At 39.9% G+C, this 16238-nt stretch overlaps 1 protein-coding gene across 4 annotated transcripts in view; it reads right to left on the bottom strand.

The window, feature by feature from the left end:
• Positions 1–16238, bottom strand: part of ADAMTSL1 (ADAMTS like 1) — an 873417-nt gene that overhangs the window by 141283 nt on the left and 715896 nt on the right. For all 4 annotated transcript variants that reach the window (XM_077912089.1, XM_077912090.1, XM_077912093.1 and 1 more), the window contains one exon: positions 8892–9102. In XM_077912089.1, the coding sequence (XP_077768215.1) occupies positions 8892–9102 (211 nt within the window). The remainder of the gene's footprint in view (positions 1–8891; positions 9103–16238) is intronic.

The raw sequence follows: 16238 nt of genomic DNA, 5'->3' as shown, positions 1-16238 counted from the left end.
ATGAATCATTTAAAATAATATTATGGTATGAAGAGGTAGATCTCTAGTAAGGGGTATTATTTTTAAATATGTGCCATAAATAAAGTACAGAACAAAAAATAGTACTTATGTTGCTTATCTTTGCTGCCATATGTGTTTCACAATTTATGGCCATAGGTTCATTAGTTTTATAAAAAAGTAAAAAATATACAATGAGGGGAGAACTTATAAGTTATGTTTCTTTTTTTTTTAATGGTTCATTTATTCTTTTGAGGGGGGGAGGGGCAAGAGAGAGGGAGAGAGAATCCTAAGCTGACTCTGTGCTGAGTATGGATTCCCACCTGAGGCTTGATCTCAAGACTCTGAGATCATGACCTAAACCAAAACCAAGAGTTGGATGATTACTCAACTGAGCCACTCAGGTGGCCCTAAAAGTTATGTTTCTATACAAAATTACAGTGGCCTAAATGTCTTGTATTTTTAAAGATTTTCCCATGATCAGCACACTAATAAATTCTGCCTATATTGACACCTTTGACTTCATGTAGCTCCATTTACGGAGAGGTGAGTTCATTTCCGTGGTCCCTTTAGTCATGTTATTAAGCCCTAACACAAAGTAACATTTATGTTCTTTCTAAGGTCAGCTTCCTAGTTTCAACATAATGTACTCTGCCTGTAGTTTCTAACTCATTACATTCCTTTCTTCATCCACTCATTCATTCTTTCACCAAACACTTACTGAGTACTTCCTGAGTGCCAGGCACCATATTAGGTGCTGGGAGTGTAGGATAACCAAAAACTGGTTACACTAAGCTTCATGTATTTGCAGTCCAGTGAGGGAGAAAAAATTATTATTGAATGTGATCAGTTTTACAAAAGAGGGAATACAGAGGAGAGGTAACTAAAGTCTTCATGGAAAATTGGGGAAGGCTCTACAGAGGGGACACATGAGGGGCTGGCCAGGGAGATAAGGAGTGGTGGCAGAGTCACATTGTGCGTGCACAGACCCTTCATGGTATAAAGGAACATGGCATCTTTGAGGAGACCTGAAAAGGTAGAGCACAGAGTTCATGGGGAAGCTGCAGTCAGGAAACCAGACTGAGAAGCCAGGTGAGGGGAACATAGTGAAGGGCCTTGGGTATATTTGGACAAAATTTCAAGACCATAGGGTGTCATTAAAGATTTTACAGTAGAGGGTAACATGATCCAATTTGTAGAAAATGATTCAGGCTATGAAGGCTGATGGGTTCTAAAGAGTACAGCCTTGTGAGATATTAATTGGTGTACCAAGGAGAAAAGGTTTCCTGGTCCAGTGAGTCCAAATAACACTCCATACCATCTATTTGGGGGCCCTCAGCATTCATAAATATTTTAAAGGTTCAACAGAGGGCCTGTAGTAAAGAACCACTGATACCAAGTTGGGACACAAAGGATGAGAAATAAGATAATGCAGGGACACCAAGTAAAAGGCTCTTTGTAATGGTTTGGTTTGCCGTGGACTAGAGAACATGCTAGAAGGTGGTGTGACCTAGGAAGGAAGACTGGGTCTGCTGGCAAGGGTGGTGGGTAGCTGTGTTTTGAATTCTGTATCAGATCTTTGTAATTTGAGGTAATTTTGTGATATGTGAGACTGAGAAGATCAAAAGGCAGTTTGAGTCAGTGCTTGGTATACAACAGAGGTCACACTGAGCCCCAGTCAATTAGGGCTCAGAGAAACAAAGAACATGAGGACTGGAATCTCACTCAAAATCATTCAATGAGAACAAAATTTTTACCTTGACCATTTTATGGATTAGAATTACCTTGTTCATCTAATATCAACTGAGCTTCCTCACCCTGAAAGTATAGTGTATCTTCTGGGCTTAATTTTCCTGTTACTCCGTGAAACATAACGGCTGCACACTCACTAAAATCCAGGGCAATTATTACAAAGAGCGTTCTGCTAATAAGTAAAAATGAAAACACTGCACATATGAAATTTTACTTCTAATCTCTGTTTTGCTTACATTTATTGTTGGTTCTAAAGGTAGGATCAAGTGTCCATTTCCTTACAAAACACACTACTAAAAATGAGATAAACATCCTAGTAGTTTTTTTTTTTCCTCCTTGGATACAACATGTTAAATAAGCATGGCTTCTAAATTATGAGGATTTATATTTTAGTCACTGGAATGTAACAAAACTGATGACTCAATTGATTGTTTCTGCCAATCTTCAGCCCTCGAATCCAGACCAAAGTCATTCTTTTCTGTGTGTGTGTTTAAATCTAAAAAATGAAAAAAATGAATTGTCAAGCATTTGTAGTTGTCATTAAAATTCCTCTTTTTTCTTCATATTACCAGCAGGGACTGGTAATATACCTTTCTATACAGCTAAACTATAGGCATTTTGTATTGTATCCCTGATTTAGAAAAAAATTATAAGGAAATGGCCACATAATCAGTATTAAGCAAAGGAGAAAGCAGGGACCATGGTGATTGTTTCTCTGCACAGATGTGTGCAATATGTGTGTATAGTTGGGTGGACACAATTCTGATCATAAAACATGCGTAATACAGAGAAATATAAATTATGCTTCAGAGTGGACTCCCTAATTCATTTCAGTTAACCCTTTGAGCATCTATCTCTTTTCCTCTTGTTTCTATTTTCATTTATTTTCTAGAATGGAAATTGATAGAGACTGATGCATACGAAGCTTACAGATAGTGGTGAGTAGAGTAGTAGTAGAAGGCAGATTTTAATCTCAAGGATCTTATTTTTTTTTTAAATATTTTATTTATTTATGACAGATACAGAGAGAGAGAGAGGCAGAGACACAGGCAGAGGGAGAAGCAGGCTCCATGCACCGGGAGCCCGATGTGGGATTCGATCCCAGGTCTCCAGGATCACGCCCTGGGGCAAAGGCAGGCGCCAAACCGCTGCGCCACCCAGGGATCCCTCTCAAGGATCTTATGCCAATAAAGACTAATGCTTAGTTCACAATCTATGTCCAGACTGTAGTAGGCTGAGCAATGATATCTGTATCAGAATCTCTGGAAACTGTGATATGTTTTCTTACACAGTAAAAGCAATTTAGCAGACATTATTAAGCATGTAGAGATGAGGGAGATTACCTAGATTATCCAGGTAGGCTCAGTGTTGTCACAATGTTCCTTCTAAGAGGAAAGAAGGAGGATCAGAGTCAGAGAGAATCAGGGGTTGGAGTGAAGTGCTTTGATGATGGAAGATGGGGCCATGAGCCAAGGAAGCAAGCAGCCTCTAGAAGCTGGAAGAAGCAAGGTAACAGATTCTCCCCTAGAGCCTCCAGAAGGAACTTGGGCCTGCCAACCCCTTGATTTTAGCCAAGTAAAACTGATTTCAGACTTCTGACCTCCAAAGCTATAAGATAGTAAATTCTTGTTGTATTAAGCCACTAAAATGTGTGGTAATTTGTTATAGGAGCAACAGGAAACATGCACAGATTAACTGCCCTGGATAAGGCAACAAAGAATGACTTTTATGTAAACTCCTGACTTTAGGGCTGGTGTCAGATTTCCTCACAATTTAATACTTTCAAGCAACTGGTAAAATAGTCTTAGGGAAGCTGAATTGCAGAGTGGAAAAGAGAATGGGTTTTGAAACTTATAGGCCCCCTTTGCTTTTTATTGGCTATGTGACCTGGGGCAAGGACAACCTCTCTGAGTGTCTTTGCAGGGTTGCTGTAGAGATTAAAAGAGAAAAATGTGGGAAAGAGCTCTGCTATCTGACAATGGAATTCCTGTTAACTTCACCGTGCTCTAAGACCCTCATCTGTGGAATGGGAGAGCGGTAGGAATCGTCACATAGGATAGTAGGAATGGTCTCATAGAGGATTAAATGAGTTAAATATGTAAAGTACCTAGAACTGTGTTTGAAACATAGTAAGTACTGCTCTTATTAAAATGAGGCGGTCTTGAAATGGGGCAGGTTCTCAATAAATAGACTGGCAGACTTGTCATGCAACTTGCCAGCACCATGTGCTATGCTTTACATACCTGCTCTGATGTTATGGGGTCTCACTGAGACTTGGTCTCCATCTCATTGACCTTATGGTTTAATTCAGAAGTCATGAGAAAGTGCCTGCCTAGGTAGGGTAGTATGTGACTGTACACTGAGCAGCACTGACCATGGATACCATGTGGCTTCAGTGTAGGAGGACAGTGGAGGAGTCCTGGTAAAAGAGGTGCGACTCCCACCCAATTTGACAGAGGGGAAGGGACCTGCCTGTGGGCAGGGAGAAGCACAGGCAGACAGGACTGTACATGCAGGGGTGAGAGAGCAGGGTGGAAGATGGGCAAGAGCAGATGTACAGGGGAACGAAGGCCTGACTAACCCATTTGGCTTTACTATATGGCAACAGAATGTCACTGAAAAAATTCCAGCAGAATACTGTCATGATCAGTGGCTCAGATTGATTTATGGCATATATAACAATCGTTCTCAGTCATGGTGCTGTAACACACCAGAGGGATATGATCCCTGGTGAGGTGTATATAAAGTAATACATAGCCCATACCAAAGATTATGATGATGATGATGAGTGTGTTTAATAAATCTGAGAAGATCAGGATACCTATGCACTAACTATATGCTTCAAAATTCAAGTAAACACAAACCAACAAGGTACTAAAGCTAAATTGATAAAGATAAATGAGTCGTTCACACAAGATCAGAGATAAAAACCAAGGGATGCAGTGTAAAGTGGTAGCTGAAATAAAGAAGGCCCTCTAAGCCAAAGCTAGAATTAGATTTTTGTTTTGTTTCTACTTATTTCTAATATAAAATTTTAACATATATACCTGGACTGCATGCTAGTCCTCTCCAAACCTGAAGAATGTGTAAATATTGGCTACTTGTCATTTGTCAGGCAAATGCTCTTGCAAAAGACAGAAGAAGTTGCATTTATATCTGGCAATTCATGTCATTTGTGCTTTTTATTTTTTTTCCAGGAAGAAAAGAGGTCAGTGGTCACCCAGGATTCCAAGAGCAAGGAGGAGGAGTTTCTCCTCTCAAAATCCAATGTTCACCAGGTCGTGATGCCTTCCTTTGAATGAAGCATTTGAGACTGTATTTGTTTTTCTTTCATATGAAGGAAGACTATTAGGTGGGTGTTGAAGGATGAGAGACCTCAGAACTATCCTCTAGTAGCTTCAAATAGAAAAAAGCAGATGAGTGCACAGCAGGTTCCTTTGTCCCAACAAGGACTACCCAGGAACCAGAGGGCTAATCAGGCAAATGGACGGTCAACAGCCGGTATCTTTTACTAAGTGGGGTCCTAAGACAATAGCCAATTAGCTTGGAGCCCCCCCAAGTTACTCTTGACTTATTTCACCATATGGCATAAACAATGACTTTCTTTCCTTTAACAAGGGGTTGCCATTAGCTGATTTTATCTAACAAAGCTTAATTAAAGAAGGAGTATTCTAGGAAATCATATAAAAAGAATAGTCTGTGGTTGCTTCTAGGTTTAGAAGGATTCCTAAAAATGACCAAGGATTCTTAAAACAGACCCTGCACATCACTTGCCTAACAAGTTCTCTCTAGAGGATAGAATCACTGGTGGCTCTCACTTTCTATGTTTTTTATTTCTTGTTATGTTTGAATATATTTCATAATTACGATGTATTAGGTATAAAGAAGATACTTCTAAAAGGTCTTAATAAAGTATAGTTAGTAGCTCATTGGATGAACTTCAAAAAGCTGTTTGCTGTTAGTTTCCTGACCTGAAAAATGGACTTAAATCTGACTCAACCTCAAAGGCCTCTCCCTGATGGAAAGAAGTAGAAGTTTCCAAAATAAATTTATATCTTAACAGGCCTAGGAGATGGAAAATGGAAGAATAATTGACTTTTTGGAAATCCACTGTATTAAATAGGGACACTGGGCATGGGGGTGCTGGTGGTAGCAATAGACCAAAAAAGGTCATGTATCCCTTGGCTTCTCCTGGAACTGGAGGGTATTATGCTGAGTGAAGTAAGTCAGTCGGAGAAGGACAAACATTATATGTTCTCATGCATTTGGGGAATATAAATAATAGTGAAAGGGAAAATAAGGGAAGGGAGAAGAAATGTGTGGGAAATATCAGAAAGGGAGACAGAACATAAAGACTGCTAACTCTAGGAAACGAACTAGGGGTGGTAGAAGGGGAGGAGGGCGGGGGGTGGGAGTGAATGGGTGACGGGCACTGGGTGTTATTCTGTATGTTAGTAAATTGAACACCAATAAAAAAAAATAATAATAAAAAAAAAAAAAAAGAAAAAAAAAAAAAAAAAAGGTCATGTAAATGGATATGCTCAAAAAACTGAAGAAAAAAAAGTCATAGGTCACTGCCATTATTTAGCAACATGTATGGCTATTAAAAAGACGTTGGGGGCGCCTGAGTGTCTCAGTTGCTTGAGCATCTGACTCTTGGTTTCGGCTCAGGTCATGATCTCACAGTTGTGAGATGGAGCACTGCATCGGGCTCTATGTTCAGTGCATAGAGTCTGCTTCAGATTCTCTCTCTCCCTCTCCCTCCTTGCCCTAGTTCCTCCCTCTGCTCTCAGGTGCTTTCCTTTTCTCTAAAATGAATGAATGAATGAATGAATGAATGAATGAATAAGTAAATAAATAAAATCTTAAAAAAATAAAAAGAAGTTGGTGTTTCATTGAGTTTCACTGCTAGGTCAACATTAGAACCCATAACCATAAAACAAACATATAAGATATAAAGTCAGAATTTTCAGGGGATGTGGATAGTATTCTTGATCTAATTATGCATTTTTTCATTCAATAAACATGTAACCCAGAACTTACTATGTACCTAATAGAGATATGAGTTAATAATACAGTGACTTACTATAGCAGTGGAGGTTGATTTGGGTTGATTCTTCGTCTTGCCTTAGGGTTGGCATTAGTTAGTTAGTGGTGCAGTTTGAGGTCATGGGTTCATTCTGGTTAAAACTAACAGTGTAAGTATACTAGGACCAGGAGACCTTGGGTCTTGACAGGGCTTTATGATCTTGGCAAGGCCATATCTAGGCTGCAGTTACAACATGTGTAAAACAAAGGGACTCATATGTAATCCCTGATGGCTCTTTCAGCCATAGTAGTCTCCAACAATGAGGTATGTGGAAATGATCACATAAAACTGGGTTGATGGCCAACCCTAAATTTGCCACCTGTATGAGCCTCAGTTTCCTTAAATCCAAAATGAAGATAATAAAATCTACTTTTCACTGGTTGTTATGAGGATTAACTTCAGTTAGGCGTGTAATAATATTTCTTAACAGAACACTGGTACATAGGCATTCAAAATACATAACATCCTTTGATTTCCACAAACCATCACATAGTAGCATGGTATTTATGAGCTTAGCCACATATATATTTAAGTTCTAATAGGAAACAATTTATTTTTCCAGATGCTTTTATTTTAGAGTTTTTTTTTTTTTTTCACTGATTACTCTTTGATTCTTTGAATGCTTTACTAAATCATAGTCCCAAGATGGGCAGAGAGAAGGAAGGGGCTCTGCCAAGTGACAGTAGAAAAGTGACCTTTGATGCATGGCTGAATAGAAATGGCAGCCCCCTCTCAGCACTAAGGCAAGGGTGTGTAAGCTGCTACGCTCTCTCCTCAATTGGATAATCATATAATTTATCATTTTAATTGAGACACTTAAATTTTTTAAAAAGATTTATTTATTTTGAGAGAGAGAGCGAGCAAGCAAGAACAAATAGAGGGATGGGCAAGGGTAGAGAATCTTCCCATTGGGATGGAGCCCAATGTGGAGCTCCATCCCACAACTCATGAGATCATGACCTGAGCTGAAACCAAGAGTCAGACACGTAACTGACTGAGTTACCCAGGCACCCCAATTGGAATAATTTTGAGAGTGAAAAACTGTTTTAGTAAAACTGGGGTGCATGTCCCCCTCACCTTTCAGGATTACTTTTTGTGACCATTGTTGTCACTTTATAGGTACATCTGGTATCCTCATGGAGAAGAAGTGCAAAATAAGTTTCTATCCAAATAATCTAAAATTTCTGGTTTTTTTAGAGGCATGCAAAAATTATTTAACTGAAGTTTGAGAAATATATATTAATTTGAGATAGAATATTACAAAATGGTTGAGTATTATTATTATGCATGCCTTTCAGTGGAGTCAGTAAAGTTTTTCTGTAAAGGACGGAGTGAATATTTTAGGTATTATAGGCTAAATGGTCTCTGTCACAACCACGTAATTCTGCCCTTCTAGTGCAAAAGCAGCCATGGACAATATATAAAAGAATGGGCATGGCTGTGTTCAAATAAAACTTCATTTACAGTAACTGGTTGTGAGATGGATCTGGCTTTGGGCTGCAGTTTGTCAACCCCTGCTTTAAAACAATAGTTCCTAGACTTTTGGAATTCATAGGACCAGGAAAATTTTTTAAAATTCTGGAATTGATTTGACTTCTAATTTTATTTTGGTAAGTAATAATATTTAAAAGAAAAAAAAAAAAGAGAGAAAAGTCATTGCCTAGCACCCTGGCCTCTTAGAATCCTAAAACAGCCAAAAACTAGAAAGGGCACAAATTCAGAACAAATTTAGCTATGTGGAAAACCAACCACATTGTCCTTATTTTAACAAATGTTTTCTGAGTTTGGTAAAAACTTTATTATGACTATATTTGGTTTAACAGAAGGATCTTGAATTGCTTTTGGAGGACAATGGTGTGGAACCATAGAAAGAGCACAGTATTTATAATAAAAATATCTGGATTTGAATAAGGTTGAGAGAGTACTAGGAGAGAAGGAGAAGCAGACCTTGAACATTCCTTAAATGGGACAAAACTCCTTGAAGAGAATGTCCCACTGCCTTGAATCAGAGTTATATACACAAACTCTAGTATTGAGTAACCCCAGAACTCACCGGCTGCCACTGTGCAGGGTACCAGGCAGGGGGGCAGTTGAAGCGGTTACAAGCTTGCACCGTGCTGGGCTTGGGCTGACGACACAGTTCATCAGCCAGGATTACGGTTTCATTCATCTCTCTGGAAAGTAGGTGGGAGCAGAAGACATCTCTGGTCTGTAGGCCTACCCCACAGGTGAGACTGCATGGACTCCACTTGCCAATTTCCCACCTGGGAAGAAATCAGAGAGGATGAGGACATCCTTATACCTGTGCAGAGAACATCATGATGTCAAGTGTTGCTAATAGAGTAGAAACACATACCTTAGGAATGTGGGAATTTTCAGCATACAACTGGCTAGGAATTCTATCCCAAGCCTAGAACACATCCTTTCCAACATGCTTTAGAATTCATTTAGAATGCACAAAGAGGGTGATAAAATACAACCTCCATTTTTACCCACAAGATCACCAAGAATGGTCATAACCATGTCAATTTCGATGAACTATACAAACTTCATCAAAATAAGGCAATATGTTAGATCTGACAGAGGTTTGAGCACAGAAAGGTTTTGGGCACGATGCATTGAATAGCCTTGCTCATAATCTGTCTCGTCCCCATTCTTAGCAAGACTAAAAAATGTGTGCTTGTTTTTCTTTGGCTTCAAAGTGAAAGGTCATTGGCTCCAACTTCCTTTAAACTTCCAACATAGCATAGAAACGTCTCTGTCTTATGTATAAATATCATCACTGCCTGCGACTGGGGAATGTAACAAAAGTAAAGGTTGCTAAATAGATCAGTCTTCTTGAGGGAAAATAAGTGGAGAGAATGGCTCATTATCTGGAAGTAGAAGTCAAATACACAGAGAGGAGTTGAGTGCATAATTGGCCATTCCAAATGGCCAAGTCTTGAGAAGTACATTTACAGTGAGCTGAGAGCCCATAAAATAATACCACTCCATTTCTCTCTTGATGCAGCCCCCAAAATGGGAATGATAAGGAAAAAGCTCAGTCGCTTGGGCTTCGAGTAGGAAGTATTCTTTAATGATCAGTTTTGGAAAGTTCTATTTACAATGTGAGGCACAAAAATTCTACAAACAGAATTTAGCCAAGAAAAGCATGCCAAGTAGACCCTTCAGTAGCTAGGCCCTCCTAGATTTTGTAGCTAGCCTTGAAAACTGGCCTAAAAATCTTTGGCCTTAACATTTTTCATCAGACCGCAAAACTGAGGACATACTCTTTCAATCTCTTTCTGCTACTCTAACATATAACTACCTTACTAACCCCTATTTCCACTACTTCCTTTTGTCTATCCTGTGTTTAAGTCATATGGGTAGTAAACAACTTCATTATTCTCAACTCACGCCCCCTGGTTCGCCAGCTCTGTTTTCACTCAAGCTGTTACTTGGAATTTGCAATACTTTTTGTCCTTGCCTTATCTATTCTTCAACATGTCTTCCATTCCTACGTATCCAAATTTGATCCATGTTTAAAGGATGTGTACCTGCTCCAGACATGGATCATTTTTTCAATTACATTATAGTTATTCTGCATGTCACGGGCCCCACTGGAACTTATACCTCTTGAAGACAAGCTGTGTCTGTATCTGTTTTGTATCACTCACAATGTTCATTATAGGCCCTTCTAGATAGTTAATGTACATGGTCAATAATTTCCGAATAAATGAGCAAATGGAAGGGACCTACTAGCACAATGGGAGCTTTATACCCATTATCTCATTTAATTACCTCCAGAACAACATGAGATAGGCTCTACTGATTTCACCCACTTCATAACTGAGGAAATTTGAAAATCTAAGAGGTTGACTTGCCCTAAACCCACAATTAGTAAATAGTGAATCCAGGATTCAGACGGGTGTGTTTGGCTCCAAAGGCATTTTCTGTTCTATTGTACCACACTGTCTCCTGGAAATACTTTGAAAATTGTCCTATAAACCTTCACAACATTTTAAGTGAATAGAAGAGGTGAGGCTGGATTGAATATATATTTATTTTAGATCCTTGTGTGAATTTCTATAAACTTATTTTCAGATCCTTAGTTTGAGTAATTCCTAGCTTTAAAATGTCGTGTTTTGAAGTATACCCACACATTCTTTGCCACCTCTCTCTTCTAAAGATGAAGCCTTAAGTCTGGGCTGAACTTAGTTGCTCACTTGTAATGACTAGGATGAGGCAGAAGCAAGGCTACGTGGCCTCTAAGGCTAAATCATTAAAAGGATATAGTTTCCATTTGGCTCTCTCTTTGCCCACTCCAGGGGAAGCCAGCTGTCATGTCGTGAGCGCACTCAGACAATCTTCAGGAAAATCCACATGCAAAGAAACTAAAGCTGTTCACCGACAGTTGGCACCAACTCACCAGTCACAGGGCTGAGCTACAGTGCAAGCCGATCTGCCGGACCCAGTCTAGCCTTCAGATGACCGGACCCTCATGAGAGACCTTGAGTCAGAATTGCCTTTCCAAGGAGCTCTCAGATGCCTCACTCATTAAATGGTGAGAGGTAAAAAACATTTATTTTTATTGTGAGCTACTGGGATTTGGGGACATTTGTTACGCAACGACAGACAACTAATACAAGCATACTCTCCCCTCTAAACATGCATATGTTCATCAAAAGATAGATACAAGAATATTCAAAGCAGCACTATTTATAATAGCCCAGATGGGGAACATTCCAAATATCTATCAATAGTTGAGTGGATAAAAAATTATGATATAGTTGTATAAGAACACTGAATGGTGAGAATAAACTATAACAACAAGCAACACAGATGAATCCCACAAACATCAAATTGAGGAAAGCCACAAAAGCAAAAAATTCATCCTGTGCTCTCATTTATATCAAGTTCAAAACCCAAAACTAATCTCTGATGTTAGTAATCAGGATGATGGTTAACTTTGGTGCGCAGTAACTAGAAGAGAGGGACTGAGGGGAAGGGATTCTGGGATGTTATCTTTATCTGGGTGCTAGATCTGGATCCATTTTGTTAAGTCACCAAGCCATATATGTAGGATTTATGCTCTTTTCTCTATGTTTATTGTGCTTCAAAAAAAGGTGTTTCCCCCTAATCCCCGACTTTTAAGTGAAATGTTAAAATGTGTGGCTATAAAATAAAATCCAACAACCATGCTCAATGCCGATGACCACAATGTATGTGTCTCATAAAGGAGCTGCCTACACAGTGGATGTTGTCCAAGGTTAAAAGCTGTCACAGTACAGGCTCTGCACTTCCACTGCTCCCACTCCTGCCTCCACCTCTGGCAGAAATTCAGTCACTGGGAACTTGAAGCAGAAGCATTTTGGCAGCCATAAGGTCACTTCAGCACTGTTCATCAAACTCACAAAACAGACATATCTGCTTACCCATGATAAGAGTACATTACCTTCCCAAGGGGGGAGGTCAGCAGAAGCTATCTGAGTATTAAGTACTTTGCTGATTGAAAGTATTTAAATCAACTTAGGCCAAAAGGAAAATAAAAAGGGGGCTAGAAATAGACTTTCCCCTCATTTCCCTGCATAGGGGCTACAACTCTGAGCCTTGGGTCCAGCTGGCTGCTGATAGTACCTTCATACATTCTGTGCCTTTGGCTATTTCTTGAGGCACTGCTGCAGGCCAGGAGGAGTCAGCCTGGGGGCAGGACTGGCTGTGGCTCTCAGCCTGTGAGGCACTTACAGGCCTTCTCTGGAATTCTGGGGGCCTGGCTTCCCCACAAGCTCAGTGATGAGAGCCACATCTCCAAGGAGCTTGGAGAATGCAGGCATTAGTGCTTTTCCCCTACTTTGCCTGGTTGACTTTTACTCATCTTTATGTCTTCATTGACAATGGTACTTCCTCAGGGATGAAGCCCTCAACTGGGTAAAATATACCTACTTTAGGAGTCTCACTAATATATCCCCCTTTGGAAATTCTCAACACTTAAAAAAAAAGTTTATTGTGGTAAGAACATAAGATACCCTCTTAAGTGTACAATATGGTATTGTCATCTATACATACAATGTTGTACAGCAGAGCTCTAGAACTTACTCATCTTGCTTAGCTAGAACTTTATGCCTATTGATGAGTATTCTCATTTCCCTCTCCTTCCAGCCCCTGGCAATCAGCATCCATTCTTTGATTCTATGAATTCGACTCTTTTAGGTATTTCATGTAAGTGGAATCATGCAGTATTTGTTCTTGTATAACTGGCTTATTTCTCTTAGCATAATGTTCTTGAGGTTCATCCATAGTGTCAGACATTGTAGACTTATTTTTTAAGGCTGAAGAGTATTCATTGTATGCATATACCACATTTTCTTGATCCATTCAACTGCTCAAGGACATTTAGATTGTTTCCACATGTTGGGTATTGTAAATAGTGCTACACTGAACACACATGGAGTGCTAATATCTCTTTGAGATCCTGACTTCAGTTCCTTTAGATAAATCCTTAGTGCTGGCTCATATGGTAGTTCTATTTTTAATTTTTTGAGGAACCTTCATACTGTTTTCCACAGTGGTTGCACCCACTTTGCATTCCCACCAACAATACACAAGTGTTCCAATTTCTCCACATCCTTGCCATCCTTTTTTGTTTTTTTTTTTTAAAAAGATTTTATTTATTTATTCATGAGACACACAGAGAGGCAGAAACATAGGCAGAGGAAGAGGCGGGGTCCATGCAGGGAGCCTGATGCAGGACTCAATCCTGGACCACAGAATCACATCCTGAGCTGAAGGCAGATGTTCAACCACTGAGCTACCCAGGTGTCCCTGTAGACCTTTGTTTTATTGATGATAGCCATGCAGACATGAATGAGAGCCATGCAGCAATGAGATAATCTGAGGTGATTATCTCATTGTGGTTTTGATTTGCATTTTCTTTTATTATTTATTATTTAGTTTTTACAGAGAAAGAAGAGAGAGAGCACGAGAAGGGGGAGGTAGAGGGAGAAGGTTAGAGAGAATCTCAAGCAGGCTCTGCCTAGTGTGGAGCCCAATGTGGGGCTCAATCTCGTAACCCTAAGATCATGACCTGAGCCAAAATCAAGAGGCAGATGCTCAACCAACTGAGCCACCCAGGTGCCCCTGATTTGCATTTTCTGATGATTAGTGATGTTAAGCATTTTCTGTATACTGATTGGCCACTGGTATGTCTTTTTTGGAGAAATATCTTTCAAGTCTTGAGCCCATTTTTAAATTGGATTATTAGTTTTTGTTGTTGTTCTTGTTATTGAGTTGTAGGTATTCCTCCTATGTTACGGAGATAAGTTCTTTATCTTTATAAGATAAGTTCTTTATAGATGGTTTACAATTTTTTTTCTTACTGTTACTCTGTTGAGTGTTTTCTTTGCTGTGCTCAATGCATCTGTAATCTGACTACCCTGCTCCACTATTACCTTGATGAGAGCAGGAGGCAATGTTTATTTTGGTTTAGCACTTGTTATGGGTTGAATTATATACCCCTAAAAGGTATGTTGGAGTCTTAACCACCAATAACTTGGAATATGAGTTTATTTGGAATAGGGTCATTGCAGATATAACCATTTAAGGTGAAATCATACTAGAGTAGGGTGGGCCTTTAATCCAGTGTGAATGGTGTTCTCATAAGAAAGGAGATAGACACCCAGGGAGAATGTCATGTAACAACAGAGACAGAGATTGCAGTGATGTATCTATAAGCCAAGGGATGTCAAGAATTGCCAGCATATAGCAGAAGCTAGAAGAGGAAGGAAGGATTTGCTCTCACAGGTTTCAGAAGGAGCATGGCCCTGCTGATACCTTCATGTATGCCTCCAGAACTGTGAGAGAATATGTTTCTATTGTTTTATATTACCCTGTTTGTAGTGCTGTGTTATGGCAGCGCCACGAAACCAGTACATCACTGTAACCTCTGTATGTAGAGTGGTGCCTAGAACATAGATGCTCGGTAAGTTTGAGGTGACTCAAGCCGTGTAGAACCCCAATGAACTGTGTGTGTACCTTTGGTTTAGACACTTGACTGGTCAGTCATTTCAGCTATGTTCACTGAACAACTGCCAGCAGCAATTTCAAAGTCCCTAAATCTCTGAACACCACAAAGTTTTCTTTAGTGTGGTGCAAACTATTTGGTGACAGGACTGAACCTGAATTGACATGATGCCTTTATAGGCTGCATCTCACTTAGTGCAAATATTTACACATTTTACTGCGGCAATGTTAGACTGCTGGATTATGGCATTTCCCCCTAGAACTTACTAGGGGTAATACATAATTTATGTTACACTAATCCTAACATATTTCTAAAGTATAAAAAATTCTGAATTCCAAAACACATCTGCCCTGATGGTTTTGGCTAAAGAACCCTGGCTCTGTATAAGGAAGATGGTAAACATGATCACTATGTTTTCTTTCAGCTTCCAGGCTTCAGGTGTTTAGCTTCATGGTTAGGCCCTTGGCCAAAATGTTATGGAGACTCTAGTTCTTCCAGCATTCTCTTGCTTTATTGCCTTTTTCACTCTCTGACCTTCTCCATATTCCTGTCCTTTTTGTCAAAACCTGCTTATAGGAAAGGCTCTGGAAGTTGACAGATCACAGCTGATGCCCTGTTGTGTCAGGCTGGACGCTGTCCAACACGTGGTCTCCTGACCAAGGGTAGACAGGAGACAGAGGGTTACCTCCCACCCCTCAAGGCTGGGATTAGTCTTCCTGCCCTCTGTCCAACATCAGATGTACTTGGGTAGGCCTGTGTTTATAATTGGATTTAAAATTTTAGCATTGGTTTCTGAATTCCCATTTTGTTTTCCCGTTGGTACTATAGTTCTGCCCAATGTCTAGCCTACTGCATGCTGATCCTGTCACTCTGCCTAGGTCTGGCCAGCCCCTTGCCTTGGCCTGGGCAGATACCCTTTAGCCACAAGCCATAAGCCATGATGTGACAGCCATCTAGCTGACATCACACATTACTGCCAATAACAACAGTAATTCTAACCTTTATACAGAGCTTCAATGAATCAGCTACTGTGCTAGTTGTTGTAAACTCACTGTTTCCTATAATCCTCTCCACAGCTCTGTAAGGGAGGTACTATTATTCTCTGCCTTTTAATAACAAAAAGCTGAGGCCTGGAGAAGTTAAATGATTAATTAGTCGTGGCCTAGAATGCTTATTCTCAGGTCTCCCATAGATGTTAATGCCACATGCATCACATCCAAGTCTACCATGACTTGGACACAAAGGCGCTGAGAATGGAGCTGCTCCCCATCACGGATGCCACCACATGGATTTATAAGCCCCAGCTCTGCATCATCCCAGCTTCTTTCACAGAGGTCCTAGCAGGACTCAGAGATAAGCTCATCCAAGATGTGGGATACATATATGAACTCACTTCTTACT

This window comes from Canis aureus, chromosome 10 (assembly GCF_053574225.1).
Source record: "Canis aureus isolate CA01 chromosome 10, VMU_Caureus_v.1.0, whole genome shotgun sequence".
Classification (NCBI taxonomy): domain Eukaryota; kingdom Metazoa; phylum Chordata; class Mammalia; order Carnivora; family Canidae; genus Canis; species Canis aureus.
The sequence above is the reverse complement of the archived record's forward strand: the minus strand, read 5'-3'. Positions and strand labels throughout refer to the sequence as shown.